The sequence below is a fragment of the Mixophyes fleayi genome, chromosome 6 (assembly GCF_038048845.1).
Source record: "Mixophyes fleayi isolate aMixFle1 chromosome 6, aMixFle1.hap1, whole genome shotgun sequence".
NCBI lineage: Eukaryota > Metazoa > Chordata > Amphibia > Anura > Limnodynastidae > Mixophyes > Mixophyes fleayi.
In genome coordinates this window covers 27,581,080-27,601,581 of record NC_134407.1, presented here as the reverse complement: position 1 = coordinate 27,601,581, position 20,502 = coordinate 27,581,080, and the positions used below count along the sequence as shown (strand labels likewise).

The 20,502-nt window shown below is 41.4% G+C and overlaps 2 protein-coding genes across 2 annotated transcripts in view; both read right to left on the bottom strand.

Annotated features, from left to right (window-relative positions):
• Nucleotides 1–20,502, bottom strand: part of LOC142160960 (alpha-2-macroglobulin-like protein 1) — a 224,636-nt gene that overhangs the window by 65,073 nt on the left and 139,061 nt on the right. The gene's annotated exons all lie outside the window — the stretch shown is intronic.
• Nucleotides 1–20,502, bottom strand: part of LOC142160961 (alpha-2-macroglobulin-like protein 1) — a 118,054-nt gene that overhangs the window by 63,087 nt on the left and 34,465 nt on the right. The window contains exons 12-13 of the mRNA XM_075216101.1: nt 14,184–14,420; nt 3,479–3,551 (exon numbers count right to left, since the gene is read on the bottom strand). Of these exons, the coding sequence (XP_075072202.1) occupies nt 3,479–3,551; nt 14,184–14,420 (310 nt within the window). The remainder of the gene's footprint in view (nt 1–3,478; nt 3,552–14,183; nt 14,421–20,502) is intronic.

Here is a 20,502-nt window from a genome sequence, read left to right as displayed (position 1 = left end):
TGAACACAACCAACAGAACAAGTAACAGAACTGTCAGAACAAACGGTGGGAGCGCAGTGTCCTCCAACTGTGTTAAATGAAAGAGATTTTACAGTAAGTACAAAAATCCCATTTTCACTTTCACCTCCAGTTGGGGGACACTGCTCATGGTGGGGACGGCCCAAAGCTGCCCTTATGTGTGGGAATGCACAGAATGAGCGGCCCATAGAACCTTACAGCCAAAACTTTGGAAGCAAAGACGGGATCTATAGAATTTTTTAAAAGTGTGGACAGAAGACCAGGTAGCCACAATGCAGAAGCGTTCAACTGTGGCCCCCCACCACGCCACCCAGGAGGCACTGATCGACCTGGTGGAATGAGCAGTAACACCTTCAGGAACTGAAGATCCCTCAGAAACATAAGCCTGACAGATTGTGTCTTTAATCCATCTAGCTATAGTTTGCTTCGTGGAAGGCCAACCACATTTTCAAGTCTCATAAAAAACTAAGAGATTATCTGTTTACCATATAGATGACGTACGATCGACATAAATGCGCAAAGCTCGCACCACATCTAACAAAGGGCTCAAACTCTGACTGTTAGAAGACAAATCCTTAATTAACGCAGAAATAATAATCTCTTGGTTAATATGAAATTTAGAAACACTTTTGACTGAAAATGGTCTTGTTTCACCGCAAACCTTAGTAGATTGTGGTTCACTGTCCAAATAGATACTTAGAGATAAGCATTCTCTGTATTCAAGGATGCCAGGAACTCGTCCTTTTCCATTGTGTTTATCACAGAATGAATGGACTCCATTCGAAACTGGGAACTTTAAATTGTGTGTGGAGATCTTTTAGATTCAGAATAGGCTCGAAAGTTAAGTCTGGCTTCTGAACCAGAGACTGATGAGAGTAGTAACCTCAACCATATTCTTCTTGTGGGACAGGAGCTTCTCGCTTTATTTGTTCTTTGGGAACGGGTGTGGTGAGAAAATGCCACGGAGGTGGTCCTTCCATGTCTTGGAACCCATGGATACCACCCCTCTCACCCAGGAATCTGTGGTGGAAGAAACCAACTGATCCCGAAATCCCAGGAGATGAGCCCCTACCACCGTGGGTTTCAGTGGGGGAATTAATGAGTCATGCAGGTGGTTTTTCAGCAGGTTTGGGGGTGGGACGACGACCTGTCCAAGCCTGCCTACCTCTCTAGCTCTGCCCTCGTGATGCCGGGAGCTGACCGGGCGGTGGAGTACCTCTGGATTTTCCAGCAGGATGAAAGGAACGAAACTTCCTACCTTTGGCCTTGGAAGCTACAGGCAGAAAAGGACTCTTACCCCCTGTAGCCTGTGCAGTGAATTTTTTCCAACGCCTGACCAAACAATAAAACGGTAATGTTTTCTAAGCTCTTTCTGACTCGAAATCTGCTTCCCATGATCTGAGCCGCAGAGTACGTCTGGCTGCAATAGCTAAAGAGGCAGTACATGGCAATCTTTGGCCTGCGCCTATGACAGCATCTCCTAAAAATTCAGTAGTCTCTTTAATATGAGCTGCTAAAGGAAATAATTGAACCCGCCTTAATACCATCGCTCAGGGCAAGAACCCACTTTACACACGGCCTTAATGAACCATGCCTCTGCCATAATGGAACGTAAAGACGCCCCAGCCGATGACTAAATAGACTTTAGGATTCCTTCACATTTCCTGTTAGTGTTGTCTTTTAAACAAGCAACACTTCTAAGGGAATAACAGTAGATTTAGCTAAGTGTGCAATGGGAGCATCAACATTGGGGTAATTCTCCCATGATCCCATCTCTGTTTCAGGAAAGGGAAAAATAAGGGAATAACGCCTAGGTATGAAAAAATTTACTATCCGGTTTAAGTCTAGCTTCACCCTAAATTTCAAGTACTTGGGTAGAAGGAGGAAAGAACTCTTTCCTTTTCTTAACTCTTTTGAACATGAATACCTGTGGCGGATCCTGTTCCTCGACTGAGATATTGAGAACCTGTCTTACTGCCAATAACAGATCCTCAATTCCCTTTCTACTAGATGAATCCTCCTTCCTAATGGGCATATCCTCATACTCTGAGTTGTCCTGACTATCACCATCCTTTGGTAAGGATGGGTCTATATCCTGAGGAAAAGAATGACCCAAACGTTTGCGTTGTCTGCCCCCAGCAGAGGATTGTAAGATTTTTTTAAGGAGGAATATACTCTAACTAAACCTTGGACTTATCTTTCTAAGTTTTGCATCCAGGGAGGCTCCTGAGAAATCCCTGCAGTAATGGGCAGCAACTGAGATACTTGTCCCACAGGAAGGACATCAGAAGATTGTGCGTCCAGGGCGGACGAGGTAAAGGTATCAGCACCTACCGTCCAAAAATGAGAGTTGTCTTTCTTAAGTTCAGCAATGGACCGTGCCAGTTCCTTGGCCCAGGCTGGTTCCACCACATTAGCAGCAGTCCCAGACATTTGCTAACGCAGGTCCTCAGCCCCGCAGTCATCGCATAGGCCATTCAAGTCAGACTGTCCACCAGGAATATTTGTTTGACACCTGTATTAGGTGAAATACATCACCGTAACAGCTTTAGACTTGGAACCTGTCCCTCTCTCTGACATATTTAGGACAAAAGAGAGATAGATATGAAAGACACACTGTAAAACAATCTATCTTCAGAGAGGTCTAACAGTATCTCAACCCCAATTTACAGTATACATGTATATATATATATATATATATATATATATATACACACACACACATCTTAGAAATCTGCCCATAGAGTGATATAACCAGATGAGAACTGCAATCAGTGAGACAGCCCCTCACCAAAGATGTGACCCTGCTACCTTAGTATCCACCCCTGATGTCATTTTCAGTTCTTCTGATCAGCGAGGAGCAGAGCAGGCTAAGACCGCAGGCATCGCCGCCATCCCCTCTGACTGGGAGATCGGCTGCTGCAGCCATGGACCCTGGGACGGCCAGCAGTGCTGCCCTGGCAATGGCTGGGTTCTAGATCACCATTCTGGTGCTAAGTGACCCTTTTCCTGGGATCCGACAATCGTTAGGGGGTGCGACACTAATGCACTATAAGCGTTCTCCTTAACTGCCCACCATGGCATTCAGCTATTGATCGCTGCTGAAAAAAAACCTCCTAAACTAATTAAGGAAATATAAAATAATGAAGGCTAAACTAAAAATGTGCCCTACACCTTAGGCACTATTACAAAAAACTGATTATGATAGCCGGAGGGGGGCATAGAGGGGAGGGGATCAGGCTAGTCAGACTTTTAGTGCCTTACTCCACACAGCACCCTCTATACCCACAGTGAGCAGTGTCCCCCAACTGTAGGTGCAAGTGAAATTGAGATTGGATACTTAAGTTTGGCTTTGATTCTGCCTACTACAGAGAAAAGGACTAAAATTCTTAGAAGAAGTATAATGCAGCACATGAATTTCTTTTGAGGGTATGTTTATACGCACAATTACTATACTTACGTGGGCTACTTGTTTCATCTGTAATGTCTAATGTATATTCTTTAAAAGAATTGATTCCAATCTTAGAGAGTATCTGTGGAAAAAAAGAGAACAAATATTTTTTTTAATGGGAAATTAATGTCATATAGCAGCAGACAAGCAAATGTCAAAAGAGGATTTTTGAACTTACGATAAATCTCTTTCTCTGAATCCATCTGGGGGACACTGCTACCATGGAGTTGTATGAGGGCACATGGAGTTGGCACTTACACAGTTAACTAACTAAACTTGCTGCTGACTCCTCCCCTCTGCAACCCCTACAGACCTCAGTGTAATACTAAAGTCCAAAAGAAGGGAAGTGAAACAACCAAGATCAACCAGCAGAAGAGCAAAAGGGAGGGAACGCAGTGTCTTCCAGATAGATTTAGAGAAAGAGATTTAACGTAAGTACAAAAATGCTCTTTTCCAAATCATCCAATCTGGGGGACACAAACAAATTGAATTGGTCAAATCTGTAGACGGTATAGACAGATCACCTTATAGCCGCCTGGCAAAGCTGCTCTGTGTAAGTCCCAAGAAGTGCGGCCCAGGAGGCCCCCACCGAACGGGTAGAGTGAGCCCTGAGTCTATCTGGTACAGGCTGGTTGGAGCTCACATAGGCCTGCCTAATCACAGATATGATCCAACGAGCGATAGTTTGCTTGGTGGCTGGTCAGCATCTTTTATGGGAATCGTATACAAGGAGAGAGTCAGTCTTTAAACGTCTTATCTAGATATATATGCAAGGCCCTGACCACATCCAGTTAAGCTGAAGAAGAAGGTCCTGATGAATATGTCCCCTGCTTAAAAGTCGGGACCACAATATCTTGATTTATGTGGAATCCCGAGACCACTTTTGGTAGAAAAGAAGGAACAGTCCGAAGGACTTCCATATCCTCATGAAACACAAGGTAGGAGACCCCGCAAGACAAAGCTCCAAGCTCCTACACCATGTGAGTCACTACCCAAAAGCCGACACCAATTTACTTAATAGTATACAAAACAAAAAGAAAGTTGTCAGCACTTATCCTTTAAACTGCATATCTGTGTGTGTCCAGCAAAATGAAAACATGAGGTATTAGTTCATATTTTGAACAAAAGACCCAAGCCTGCATCCCAACGTCAAGGGTTCCTCATTATATGCAGGTCCTACACTGACCTATATGCTTTAAACACTATTAAAATGCAGTTAAAATCAGATGCACTCACCTCCCAGGTATAGGGGTTTACATCTAGCAAAGGCTGGCTTGTGAGCCACACCCAAATGTTCCTTAAATAGGCTTGATGGACAGCTGCTATGACAAAAAGGCAATATTTTGAAACAAAACCAGAGAAAAATAAACCTGCGCTCGATATATTCCACATTATATATGGTACCAGCTGCTTGGCAATAAGCCCGCGATTGTGATGTTTCCTGCATTGTGTTCATATCGACCGCTTGTAATACATACTTCAAACAACTGCGGCGAATGAACATGGTGTCCGGGAAAAATTACATCTTGTTAAACTGCAACACTGAGATTGTTGGTATTAAGGTGGTCATTTAAGGAAGCACCGCGTGTACAATATTTTACAAGCGGTCTATTTGAACACAATGTAGGAAACATCACAATCGCCGGGTAAATTGTTGTCGGCTTTTGGGTAGTCGCTGAAAAGTACCCAGCCCGAGCCGACGCTATAGCCAACAGAAATACCACCTTTCACATTGTGAGGACACCGGGGTTATAACCAAAGCTCACTAGATAACCAGTCTTCTAGGTTCACAGGTCACACAGGTAAGGAAACAGGAAATAAATAATAATCCCTTTTATTAAACAAAGTGCACACACTTAGTAAAATATAACAGTGCTCCCCAAGGAGAAACTTGTTCCCCCATAATATATATCAAGTGTCAGAAAATCACCAGTGCAAGTAAAAACTCCCCAACAAATTCCCCAGCAGGTTACATCCAAGCACAAAGTCCTGGTAGGCCCAAACTCCTGGTAATAAGATCCACAGTTGACAATCCAAGTGGGCCAGGGTTTCTGATCCTTAAGGTGGGTCTGTGTATCTTGCTGATCCCAGCCGCTCAGCCAACTCTCCACCAGCTTGGTGGGACCCTGGGTATTAGTCTCCCTACCGATGTAGCCTCACCAATTTCCCAGAATCTGCGAGTGTCTCCCGATGGAGTGGTAACAGAATCAGTCCTAGAGGTACACTGTCCGATCTCTGTCAAGAAGCTCCTGCTTCAAGCATTCCTTTAAGCCCCTGCGAAAATACGGTTACTCTCAAACAGTCCAAGTCCTCGCTGTCTCAAGATTCTCCAACAACAACCCCCTCCCCCAGACAGCTCCTTTTTGTCCCTTCTCACAAGACATCTGATCCTGGCCACCTTCCTGGGTCAACCCCCCGCTCATTGTCCTCTTGTAATTGGTGGTGTGAAGAGTTTGGGTGGTAACAGGGGTGGATATAGAGCAAGACATCAGTGGTCTCCCCCCTGCGGTGATGATGCCATTCAGACTGTGTTGCAGAGTTGCTAGAACAATAGTTAGCAAACAGGGAGAGACCCCTCCTGATTTTAGATAAGGTCCTGATCCTCCTTTTTTTAACCCCTTCCACTACTTTTTGATGTCACAAGGTTCACAGCTGATTCACACTTCCTGTGAGCTGCCTCACCCCTCCCTCTCTGGATACCACAGCAATAACAGATCTGGCTACCGGGCGGCATTTAAAAACAGAGTGGGCCATGGTTGTTCAATTGGCCCACTGAGGACAGACCGGGCTGGAACGATATTCTCGATATAAGGCCCGGGTCTGTCACACACATACTAGACGTAGTTCTGTAGAACCTAGAGGTTCAAAAGGAAAACTTTGCAGGACATCAAGAACTAGAATGACATCCCAGGGAGCCAAAAGTGGTACATAAGGAATTTAAACATGTAACACCCCCTGAAGAAAACATCTAAAATCTGGCAAGGTAGCCAGACGACGTTGGAAGAAAACCTTCAGGGAGTTAAGTCGAAGTCCAGCTTCCAGTCCATCCTGCAGAAAAGCAGGAAATGGTACATCGGGAAGAATCTCGGATTGCAAGCACTATGCTCAGGCCACCTGATATAAGCACACCACACCCTGCAATATATGCAAGCCAAAACTGGTTCCCTTGCCCGCATCAGGGTGTCCACTACCCCTGAGAAAAATCCCTTGGCCCACCAGAGAATGGCTTCAAAGTTCATGCCGTTAAAGCCAGCCGAGTTAAATTCTGATAATAAAACGGCACCTGCCTTAGAAGGTTGGCCCACCTTGGTCCCTCTGCCATTTGCAGAATGTTGGCGAACCAAACCCACCTGGGCCAGTTGGGTGCCATGAGGATCAAGGAAAGACCTCCGATCTTCACGTGTCTGAGCATGCGCTGTATCATCGGAGTCAGTGGGAAAAGGAATCCCAACCAAAACTCCCATCTTATGGTCATGACGTCTATTGCAACCGGCAATGGATCCCTGTTTTTTGCACAGAACCTGGATACCTGGCAATTCTGCCTGGATGCCATTAGATCCAGATCCGGAAAGCCCCATCTCCGGACCAGCTCCTGAAAGACCTGAGGATGTAGGGATCATTCTCCTGGGAGAATTGAATGCCTACTGAGATACTCTGCCTCCCAATTGTCAACTCCGGGAATGAATACTGCCAAGATCTCTGGGACAAAGGCCTTAGCCCAGGACTAGATCTGAGTCACCACTAGCATGGCACCTACACATTTTGTTCCTCCTTGATGGTTTATGTATTCCACGGCCGTGACATTGTCCGATTATAGGCGGATCAGTTTCCCTTTGAGGAGGACTTGAGCTAGATACATGGCCTTCAGTTCTAGAACATTGATAGGAAGTGATGCCTCCCTGTTGGACCAAAGTCCTTGCAGGCGAAGATGTAACACCACAGCACCCCAGCCCTGTAGACTGGCATCCGTTGTTACCAGGGTCCATGACGGAAGAAAGGACCGACTCATCGTTAAATGGCTCTGATTCAACCACCAATAAAGGGAAATACGAGTCTCTGTGGAGAGATGGATCCATTGGGTGTTAAGATTGACCAGAGACCCCAATCATTGCCTTAAAAGGTTCCACTGGAAGATACGAGAACCAAACTATCCATAACGGAGCTTTTCAAAGGTTGATACCATGAACCCCAGGAGCTACATGCCTAAGAGCATGGAAGGCCAGGAAAGAATTAAAATTCTTCTTACCAATGTTGTGACGAAACGAGTTTGATAACACCGCAACCAGCCTGTACCTCGTTTCTCATAAAATGTGGATTGCAGCATGTACTTTCTATAGCCATTGCTTTTGTTCCCCAGCTCAACAGAATACCACTGCAGTGTCTAATTACATGTGGATAAGGGGACATTGTAACTCATTATAAATATGTATATTGTGTATTGTATCTTGTTGATATTGCATGGAAGCTGTTAGTCATTGTCCATAAAGTGGAGCCAGGTGGGTTATGGGTAAGGATCAAATTGCAAGATACAGGTGAGGGGGAAGACCAATTAGTATCCATTGTTCTCAACATGACTAGTTCAAACATTTTGTCTAGAGCCCAGCAGGAGACCTTCTGTGAAAGTACAGCTCATCTCCACTCCCCCTCCAATCACCAGATACAGCACCCACCAATGGTTAAGAAGGATAGGAAGACCCTCTGAAGTCTGGTGTCCATCAGGAGACCCAAAAAAATCATTCTTTGGCAGGGAATCATTGGGACTTTGGATAAATTATTATCCACCCATGTTGCTCCAAGATCTGGATTGTGAAAATCAGGTGTTGTCTCAGTAGTTGACTCTTTGCTGCTTGATAAGCAGTTGTCTAAGTAAGGGACAATGTTCATTTCCAGACCTCATAGGCGTGTGGCCATGACTACCATTATCATTGTTAATACTCCTGAAGTTGGGGAAAGATTGAAGGAAGCATTCTGAATTGGTAATGGGAGCTTTCATTTAAAAAAGAAAGGAGAGAATGGTGTCCCTCCCAAATGGGGACATGGAGATATGTGTCCTGGATATCTATAGATGCCAGAAACTCCCAAGGTTCCAACTCGATCAATGAGAGGACCAATTCCATATGGAATATGTCCATCCGAAAATGTAGGTTGAGGCCCTTGATTGGCCGAAATGAACCATCTGTTTTAGGAACTAAGAAAAGATTTGAGTAGAACCCCCATCCTTTCTGAGTCTCCAGGACTTTGCAGAGAACTCCTACGGAAAGAAGAGAAGAGACAGAGAGAAGCATCACGTCTCTTCTTACCAGTTCTCATTGCAAAGTGGTGACAAATAACGGATGAGGAGCAGGTCCTACCAGATCTATGATGTAGCCTATTGACATAATCCCTAAGACCCAAGTATCTCAGGAGAAAGCTGTCCACTGCTCTTTGAACAACTCTACGCAACCCCCTGCCCCAGCAGCCACGATTCCCCTCATGCTGTTGGTTTGTTCGTTGGTTTGATTGCCGAATATTTTGTGGAATGAGAACATCTGCCCATGTGGGAATGACCCCAAATAGTAATGGATCTGCCTCTCATAGCGTACTGGCCTCTGGGTCCCAAATTCCCCCAAAAGGGCTGGCATTCATAGTCTGGGTACATTGACTAGAAGAAAATTGCAAATTCTGGTCCAAAAAGAACTGATCTAGAGTAGGAAAGCACCTCTAGGGACTTCTTAGATTCAACATTCGCGTCCCAAGAACGAATCCAGAGGGTCCTCCTAGCCACAGCTGCGGACACAGAGGACTAAATGGAGGCAGCATTTTGAGCATCCTCAAAATGGTAACCATCATCATCATCATCATCATCATTTATTTATATAGCGCCAACATATTCCGTAGCGCTTTACAATTGGGGACAAACGTAATAAACTAATAAACAAACTGGGTAAAACAGACAAAGAGGTGAGAAGGCCCTGCTCGCAAGCTTACAATCTATGGGACAATGGGAGATTGACACATGAGGTTAAGTATACATTTTGCATCTTGGTCCAGCCAGACTGCAAAGGTAGGGTGACTCATAAGCTAAATGATCCTGTCACACAACAATGTTATTCCGGGGGTAGTTGTCTTGTGTGAAATTGTGTAACAGGCTAAAGGTAGTGAGGTTAAGATGGTGGTTGAGGAATATTATAAGCTTGTCTGAATAGGTAGGTTTTCAGAGAACGCTTGAAAGTTTGTAGAACAGAGGAGAGTCTTATTGTGCGAGGGAGAGAGTTCCATAGAGTGGGTGCAGCCCGAAAAAAGTCCTGTAACCGGGAATGGGAGGATGTAATGAGGGTGGATGAGAGACGCAGATCTTTTGCAGAACGGAGTTGCCGAGTTGGGAGATATTTTGAGACAAGAGAGGAGATGTATGTTGGTGCAGCTTTGTTGATGGCCTTGTAGGTTAGTAAAAGTATTTTATATTGGATTCGGTAGAAGACACTTCCTTCAAATTTAATGCCAGTGGTAGCAAATCTGAGTCCTGCAACCCCACAGATAACTGTTCAGCCCAACTTTCCATGGCTCTGGCAACCCAAGCTTAAGAGAACATGGGTCAAAACAAGATTCCTGCTGTTATGAATATAACCTTGAGAAACTCCTTTGTTTTTCTGTCCATGGCATTTTAAAGGACCGTCGAGCCAGGGACTGTTAAGGTGGTATGAAAAACCAACCTAGCCACTGGTGTGTCCAACTGGGGAAGTTACTCCCAGCATGCCACCTCTTGCTCCTGAAAAGTAGAGGTTAACAAATCTGCAGGGAATGGAAAGTTTCCGATCTGGATGCTTCCAAGCAAATTCAGCTATGTTAGTTAATTCCGATGATGACGTAAAACAAAAAGCCTTGCGTTTTTTACGCTTAAAAAGACCTTGTTCTGAAGATACCTGGTGTTCCATTTCTAAACAGTTCAAGGTCTGACGGACTGCCAGAACCAAGTCCTGTACACCCTTGGTTCCTAGAGGTTTCATTCCAGTCTTCTAACTGGGTAGAGTCGGAATTCTCCACCAGTTCTCCTTCCTCCTGTGAGGATACCTCCCAATCTGAAACAGAAAGAAGGGGGTGAGAAAGTTGTGACACTTGGCTCTAGATGCCAGGTGTCTGGGAGAATCCAGAAACTGATTTAAATTGGTCTAGGCGTTTTCCTAAGGAAGATAACCAGGCAGGTTCTCCTGGACATAGTGAAATCATCTAGCAAAGTAATTATAATAATAATATGCAGAAGAAAGTGTAGGCAACAACGCCACACAAAACTTGTTCTGTCCCTAGCTAAAAGCTCTAAAACAGTACCTTACAGCAAAACTCGGATATCTAATGTGGATATGGGTTACAGGAATTATTTTAAATGAAGTAATCTGAGAACCATATAGTTTTATTTTTTATTACACATAGTATATTAATAAACTGAATATATAAACATGTCCCTCAGTGAGGTACGTAGCTCTGCTATTAGCAATGGCCTCAATCACAGGATTTGTAAGGAAAAGAGTCAGAAACAGTAGGTTTGACAGTTATGGCTCTATGGTGCTGCACAGGATCCGGTCGGTTGTCAGCAGTATTTTCCTGCTCCAGGGCATACCAAAGTCATGGGGGAATCCTCATCCACTCCAGACACTTATCAAAGACTTTCCAAATGCACCTGTTATGCGGTGCTTACTTTCTGAATCCTGCTTGTGGCAGTATGCATGTTCCCCCGCAATTGCAGACTCCTTTTCCTCCTGGTCCCAATCTCCATCTGGACTAGGGATCCAAGTTCCCCCTCCGCCTCAGCGGTGAACTTGGTATCTTCCATCAACATGTCTGCCCTTCGTGCAGTGTCCCAGTGCTCTTTGCCTACCAGCAGTGTTGGACCTGCTATGAAATGACCAGTGACATCCGCGCTTTGGTAAGCGGCTGTCACTGAGTCTACAAAAACTGAAATGACGTTACTTGTTCATAGACAGACAAACTTGCGTCCTAAGCTAATTGGTAAATGTACTGCCCGCAGCACAATTACCTCTGATTATCCTATAGATAAATAGAGAAACTAAGAATAAAATAAAATAAAAAACAAACTAACTAGTTATTGCAGCAAGTACTGCAGAGCAGTAGAGTATCAGCCCAACTTTTTAGGCACATAAACTATGCTGAAGTCTGTAGGGGTTGCAGAGGGGAGGAGTCAGCAGCAAGTTAAGTTAATTAACTGTTTAAGTGTCAACTCCATGCACCCTCATACAAGCCCATGGTAGCAGTTTCCCCCAGATTGGATGATTGAGAAATATATCTAATTCTTAATGTTAGTAAGAATATCAAGTTGGATGGATGTTAATGATATTAAATGGTTTTAAAATACTTTTATATGCCATCTTAATACATGTAACCAATGACTGTTCGGTCCGATATCGCATTAATATGTATACTGAAATGATGAATAACTGTCGTTCCAAAGCTCATTGTATTGTTTCATTTGATTTTTAAACAGAACTAAAAATCTCGTTCAACAATGGAACAATGTCACTCTAATTCTGCAGTGTGTAGCACTCATGACCAGCAGTGTCCATAGATCTCTATGGAGTGTGCAGAGTGACAATGTTTTCAGCCAATGGTTATTATGACAGATGAAGAGCACAGATCTGAAGATAACTCTTGTAAAATGTGTATAGTGTTTAAATCAATAATTTGATATATATTCATTCTCATAACACTGTAAAAGCCCTTACACAGTCTAATTACAATGTTTAGTTAAGTTGTATAACTTTGCAAAATTTAAATCAAAATGTTTGAATAAAAAAAAGAAAATGTGTATAGTGTGTACAGATGAATCTGTATGCTGATCGGGACTCATTGGTAAAATCGTTATAGATAATACATCAGTAGAAATTTTATGTAGTGTGTATCTAGCCTTACTGTCCCTTTCCTGGCATTACTTTACTCAGATTTACTCAACTATCTGCCACCATGTTGATCTTATGTCAATTTAATTTTAATACATCTGCAAATTTCCCCTCAAGTCTTGCAGAAACATATGATAACATTGCTAAAGCGCACTGCTGTCTTAAAGAGCCCCTGATCTAGCCATTTGAGTACTGTATATGCTAAAGTAACTACATTAAATATAGTCAGAAGACTACATCAGGATAGGAGACATTTTTACAGATTTTTAAATCAAAAAGACGTTTGCTACACTCAGCTGTTTAGCAAAATGCCAAAACATGTTCTTTCAGACGGCTTATATTTTATCTTATCCAGAAAGGACAGTGTGATTAAAAATGGATAGTATAATTAGATTTTAATCATTTACTCTTCTCATAGATTGAGAGTTCCAGAAAACGGCAACTACAAATGTAAATATTAAAATACTAGTTTGCAAACATTAAATATTTAAAAAACATTTAGTGAGCTGATCATTGTTTGTTAAGCTTTAATAATAATATATGCTTTACTTCAGTTTCAAATATTTATTGTTTTGCTCCTGTAAACTAAGCTTAATGTAACTAGTACATTTATATTACACCAGAAAATAATTCTCCTAAGGAATTTATCAAGCAAAGTCAGAAACATTGCTATTAATGATTGTTGTTTATTTTACCATCTGAAATTTAAAAATGTATGATTCTTAAAGTAAGTTCTGTTACCTGTTATCTTTGTGCAAAGATCAATTTGATAGCTAAATTGCAATTAAATACATTGGGGCAAATACAAAGTGAAATTGCTCTGCGTATGCTCAGAAGGCAAACAAACGCAAATGTGCCTATCATCATCAGCTATTAATATAGCGCCACTAATTCTGCAGCGCTATACAGAGAACTCACTCACAGCATTCCCTGTCCAATTGGAGCTTACAGTCTAAATTCCTTAATATACACATGCACAGACCCATAAAGATTAAGGTCAATTTAATAGCAGCCAATTAAGCTACCAGTATGTTTTTGGAGTGTGGGAGGAAACCCGCTTCACACAGATGAGGCCATGATCAGGAATTGAACTCATGAACCCAGTGCTGTGAGGCAGAAGTGCTAACCACTAAGCCACAAGCTATCCCCTATGCCTATGAAGACTTGCGCAATTATGGCACTTACTTTCTAGCATTGATCGCGTGCAGTAAAGGTGTGATTTCACAAATGCGACTCATGCAGCCTTGCAGAAAACAGACCTGTTTTGCGGGATATGCTATAGGGGAGGTGCAAATATTCATGAAGATGACTTTCCGCAAACCTGCTAATGGACCCTAGAATTTTTGTGCATGTATGTTAAGGAATTTAGAATGTAAGCTCCAGTGGTCCAGGGATTGAATTGAAAAAATATTATCTGTACAGCGCTTTTGGTTACAATTTTAAAAATTGAATTGTGAATTGTCTTACTGCAAAAGTCAAAATGAAAATGGCAAATAAGCTTCTAATTAATTTAATTAATTGTTCTAATACAGCTGCAATACTAATGAATGATAAAAAGCGGATAGATTGTGCTGCTGATAGTCATCATTGCGACACAGAGAGTCAGAATTAAAGCCCATGACAAAATGCTGCTGGGAAGCAGTAATGATAACCACAAGCCACCATACTGCGCATAGAAAAAGTGAATGGGATGTGTTACATATAAAAACAAATCTGACTAGAGTTGAAAGTTGCTTCAATAATTATGATTTTATTCCATTAAAACCACATTTACTCCTAAATTAGCTTACATCAGAGTTCTCATTAACTGCAGAAAGAATACTTACTAAGTAGAAGATAGAGAGATTATCCGATTCAGGACCCAGGCTGTTCTTATTGATGTAATATTTCACAGTCAATGACTGATCAGAGCCACAGGAAATTTTGTCTGTAGTGCTCTCTACATTTAGAAAACTGTCACTTTCAGAGTAAAAAGGGAAGAGCCACCTGACATCCTCTGAATGTCTCCGATGTCTATAATCAACGACATCATCATCATCATCATCACGTGATGGAAACGCTGCCTGAAGACACAGCATAAGAGAGGAGTCAGTCAGATAACATGTACAGTTGCGAGGCTCATAATAATATGAATATATATATATATATATATACACACACATCAACATCATTAATGATTGGTCCAAGTCTTACACCGATGAAGGAATTTTTAACAATACTGACAAGAAACCCCATAAAGCAGCTACAATGGAAATCCACAGCATCTCCTATAGGAGAACCTAAATTAAATTAAAGTTAAGAACTAGGGGCCTGATTCATTAAGGATCTTAAATTAAGAAGCTTCTTATTTCAGTCTCCTGGACAAAACCATGTTACAATGCAAGGGGTGCAAATTAGTATTTTGTTTTGCACATAAGTTAAATACTGACTGTTTTTTCATGTAGCACACAAATACTTGATAGCTTATTTGTACACTGAAATTTAAAGTTGATATTTGTGCGCTACATGAAAAAACAGTCAGTATTTAACTTATGTGCAAAACAGAATACTAATTTGCACCCCTTGCATTGTAACATGGTTTTGTCCAGAAGACTGAAATAAGAAGTTTCTCAAGTTAAGATCCTTAATGAATCAGGCCCTAGGAGAGCAGGGAGCCCCCATGGCAATTACACTTTTTAATACAGTGTGATGTCACGTTATCTGCATATAAAAGAATGACACATGGAGCAATATGTTGATTATGATAATACTAATACTAGGCAGAATTCATCAACTGGTGATGTGTTGTTAAGATGCAAATCAGATTTCCCATATTTGCCATATTCAGTTCAGTATTCTATATATTCTCGGTTTTTCCAGGGAAGTTCTGGTTTTATCAATGGAAATCAGTAACATTGAGCTATTATGATCTTAGAATTTAGACTATTGATTGTGATATATTGCTTTTTAGGTTATTATATCTGTTTTATAGTTTCTCCCACACATGAGGAGTGCACCTGAATTTACTAGACAAACGCTGGAGGTGATTAGTGACTAACTTTTGTTATGAACTGTTGCTTAAACAAAAATGATTTCTGTACATATTCAGAGGATCAGGGTATCTGAGAGTTGTTCATGTTGCAAGATTGCTGTTTGCAAAGAAAGCAAATGTCTGATTGTGATGTAGCAATCAAGAAAGGAGGGGTTACGAGAGACAACCCAAATATATTCTTTCTGAAGTCTAAAAGTTTATGAATTTGTAATATGAAGAGGCAGGTGTGGTTCAACCTGTGCAAAGTAAGAGAAAGTTACTATGGCTAATGCTGGTTATTGTTGTGCCAAACCTCCTCAGTCAAGTAAAATTTGTTGTTGTATAAAAGTGCCTTATTTGTACAGCGGCGCACGCAGGATTGCTAGGGGGGGGGGTTTCCCCCCCCACCCAAAAAAAAGAAAAGAAAAAGAAAACACACGAGAGAGCTGCTGCGCATGCGCCCGCGCAGCAGCTCCGTTTCGGCAACACTGTACTATACAGCAGCCGCGGCACTGTCAAAGAAGCGTCCGCGGCGGTGCTGTATTGTATTGCACCGCCGCGGACGCTTCTTTGACAGCGCCGCGGCTGCTGTATAGTACAGTGCCAATATGTGGGGCACTTTGTTAGCGGAGGGGGGGTTTCTGGGTCTCCCAGGTGCCCCTATTGTATGAAGACAAAGCTTTTAAATTACCATAAACTTGGGCAAGAAAAAACAGAATATGTTTGCAAGACAGAAAGATTTCATACAGGTGTGTCAAAGTCTCAGTGTGGAGAGAGCCAAAACCAGGACTGGAAATAAAGTAAATATGTTGCAAGGAGATTTAACGATTATTGAGCACCTCTGTGTTATGATGGAATTTGCGCTCTACAATGTGCCAAGTGTGGTTTAAGAGAAAGAAACTTTTAAAGCTCAAAGGGAAAATAATTCTAAAAGATTTGTGTACAGTGCAAAAGTGTGGCGAGAGGTCTATCTGGAGTTGATTATATGACAAATGTTGTGGTGTGTGAAAAAGAATTGTGTGGCTTAAAATGGCAACATGATTAATATAGAAAACATTTTAAACAAACAAGTGAAGTGTTACAGAGTGAATTGATTTCCGTAAAAATGTAATATAGACAAAGGGAAAACTTGACAGAGTTTGTAAAACATACTTTAAAAGAGTATGTGGAAAAAAAAGAGTATGAAATTAAAACTCATATAGAGAGTTTTGCAGAGCCAAAAAGAGAAAGAGACAGCTAGCAAGAAATGGAAACATCAAGAGAATGCATAAAGGAACATCAGAGCAAAACAGAGCGTTCCAGGGAGAAAGTGGCCCATCAATCCCTGATGTTAAAAGAAAGAGTCTGTTTAATTGCATTACAAACAAGACTTGTGGAGTGTGAATTAGAAAAAGGTAATCTAACTTCAAAACATAAAGAATATTAACAGAATGCTGAAAAATTAGCTGAGTCTCTCCGCGATTACATTGGAGAAAAGGATAAATCCCTTTACTTGCGACAGACTGTCACTGAGTGGGGAAACGAGAAAAATGCTGAAATAAAAATGTTGAAAAAGACCCTCTCTATAAGGACCCTCAGAGCAAGATTTACTAAACTGCGGGTTTGAAGAAGTGGAGATGTTGCCTATAGCAACCAATCAGATTATAGCTTTCATTTTGTTGAATGCACTAAATAAATGACAGCTAGAATCTGATTGGTTGCTATAGGCAACATCTCCACTTTTTCAAACCCGCCGTTTAGTAAATATACCCCTCAGTGTCTTTGAGTTTTAAAAATCAATGCAAGAGAAGGAGTGAGCGTTGGAACAGTCATTCAGTGAGGTGAAAATTATTTCTGCGACATATGCAGGAGAATCATCATCATCCCATAGCACCAGCAAATTCCGTAGCTCTTTACAGAATGAGACTGAGCTAAAGCAGAGGCCAAGTCTCTGGTCTTGGCTTACTAAAAGAGGCATTAAAGGCTAGTGTGGAATTAGAATATCTGAAGAAGATGAGAGACAGGTCTTGAAAAGCGCTAAGTTTAAGACAGTGCTAACATATAAAACCCTAAGTGGACAGCTGGGTGGCACAGTGTTCAGCACTGCTGCCTCACATCGCTGGGGCAATAAGTTTGAGTCCAACCAAGGCACTATTTATGTGGCATTTGTATGTTTTCCCCTTGTTTGCATTGGTTTCCTCCGGGTGCCCTGGTTTTCTCCCATGCTCCAAAAACATGCTGGAAGGTTAATTGGCTGCTGACAATAATAGACCCATGACAGTGTATATTGTAGAGAATTTACATTGTCAGCTTCAATGGGTCATGGACTGTTGCGAATGATTACAAATCCTACATATCCTCTGTACAGCGCTGCTTAATATGTTTGGCGCTAAATAAATTGAGGTTAAGGTTATAATGGAGAACAAGTTGACTGCTCCAGGGAATTGTGAGGATTTATTGTTCTAAAGAAACTTAAAGACAAATGTTTAACTTCCAAAACATTCAGTATTTGCAGATTATTCTGATCATGAGTCGTCAGCTGGGGAAAGAAACTTATATTGAATTAGACCAGGCCGGGTGTCTCGAAAGCACCAGAGGAGGATACCTCTGGGAACGACAGTGTGTGAGACGACAGAGAAGAAGGTTGACAATAACTCAAGTCATGGCAGATGAATATAGGTTGCAATAACTGTAAAGAAAGAAGGGAAAGCAGAAAAGAGAACAGAACAAGTCTGAACAAAAGAACAGAACAAAAAGATTTCACAACCTGATGGTGAAACCTGCGATAAAGATACAGAGTTATAGAAAAATGAAGCACTGATGCAAGGGTGCTGAGCAATAAAAGGGAATCAGAAAATGCTAAGAGAGATGGCATAACAGTCACATATCACAGGCATAATGGTTCACCTCACTATCACCATGGAGAAAGCGCCTAAGGTGAAAAGGATCATTAGAGAGATGGGGAGAAGCTCTGACAGTAATGATGAGCAGTAATATAAAATAAAATAAATAGTGAGAGCCAAAACAGCGCTTCACTTTTAACAGCTGCCCGCTAGAATTCAAAGGGAATATACACAAAATTCCCAACAAATCATAAAGTGTAGACAATATATTATGAATACCTACAGGCGCTAATAAATATTCACTTTAAAGTAGAATGGAAAAATACTTATATTGTGCAGTAGTAATCCTCCAATTCTTATTTTTCTTAACTTGTTCATGTATTCATAGAACAGAAAGAAAAGAGCAAAAATAGTGTAGTACAATCAAGATAAATACATATGTCAAACAAGACATTAAGATATTAAAAAATAGATAATCTTCTTCTATTGATAGACGCCCCCTTTGGTGGGGTACTCACAAGAGTTAGATGAAATATAAGCCCATCAAATGGTAGTTCTTCTTTACTTTTCACAGGATCTTGGTCAGTGAGTCAATCCCATTGATAATCATTATGTATGTTTCACCAAAACAAAAATAAATAAAATATAGGTTGACAATGCACCTTGAGAAAGAGCATTTCAGGTCGAAACATGTTGGAGCTTGTTGACTGATGATCCTATCTCCTCTATTATATGGATGTTTAGTTCTGGCTGTCCCACACTGTGACCTATTTGGAAGCCCTGTGGACTTATACCAACTGCCTGAATATTCTATCTATCTTGTAGGAGTGGATATACATTGTTTTATTGTTTTATTATATCTCTGTGATTGTATAAATAATTTTTTTAAGCATTATCACACTAGATATATTTTATTTATTTTTGTTTTGGTGAAACATACATGATGATTATCAATGGGATTGACTCACTGACCAAGATCCTGTGAAAAGTAAAGAACAACCATTTGATGGGCTTATATTTCATCTAACTCTTGTGAGTACCCCACCAAAGGGGGCGTCTATCAATAGAAGAAGATTATCTATTTTTTAATATCTTAATGTCTTGTTTGACATATGTATTTCTCTTGATTGTACTACACTATTTTTGCTCTTTTCTTTCTGTTCTATGAATACATGAACAAGTTAAGAAAAATAAGAATTGGAGGATTACTACTGCACAATATAAGTATTTTTCCATTCTACTTTAAAGTGAATATTTATTAGCGCCTGTAGGTATTCATAATATATTGTCTACACTTAATGATGAGCAGTGTCTAACTGTCTACTTGGATAATGAAATAACACTAACTTTTAACCTGGACAGTGAAGAACAGATAAAAGTTTCTCAAGAACTGGAGTTAACAGGTCAATAAATGACATTTTTTAATATTCAAAAAAGCATCAACCAGTTTAGTTCTAGTGCCAGCAGCTGGACTGAGTTGATAAACTACAGACATATACATTTTCCGAGGTATAAACAGAAAAAAGACAAAGGAATATGGAAAATGAGTCCACAAAATGAAAGTATAATGGTCTTAAATGTGTGTAAAGATGCTGGACAAAAGACCAAAGAGGGAATTTGGCATGAATGTCATTGTCCATTGGAAACTTACCCCACAGATTGTAAATTGAGGAGGGAGATGTTTGGTAATAACAGGTTAAGTAATGCTGGTTGGCCACCTGTTCAGGCCTGGGTGTGCAGGAAGCTCCCCATTAAAGACCGGTATGTGGCAGACCCAGGGCCGGTGCTAGGGTCCACGGCGCCCTAGGCATTTTTAAAAAAGTGGCGCCCCCCCCCGCAAAAATCGCCGCCCTCCTCCCTCCTCTCCTTACCTTGTCTCACCACCGCCGCCTCTCTGCTCCGTCTCCTCCCCTTCACTCACTGACACTAGTAAGTGGAGGGGAGGAGACGGAGCAGAGAGGCGGCGGTGGTGACAAAATAGCCTCTTCCCACCTCCCCGTGCATCTGAATGCTGTGCGGCGGCCGTGACAGGTATGGTCAGCGGTCGCCACACAGTTTTAAAGTCTTTTAGAATTCTGTGGCGCCCTCCAGGCGCCCTCCAGAGCCCGGCGCCCTAGGCAAGTGCCTAACCTTGCCTAATGGGAGCTTGAAATGGTTACTACAAGCTCCATTTGTGCAAAAAAAACCATGCTTGACATACACTGAGATGCCCATGTACAGAGATGATCCATCTTACACCAACATTAGGATTAGTGTTCACTTTAAAGAAAATGTAATATTGGCAGCAATCATAGCTGTAGAAATGCTATTAAA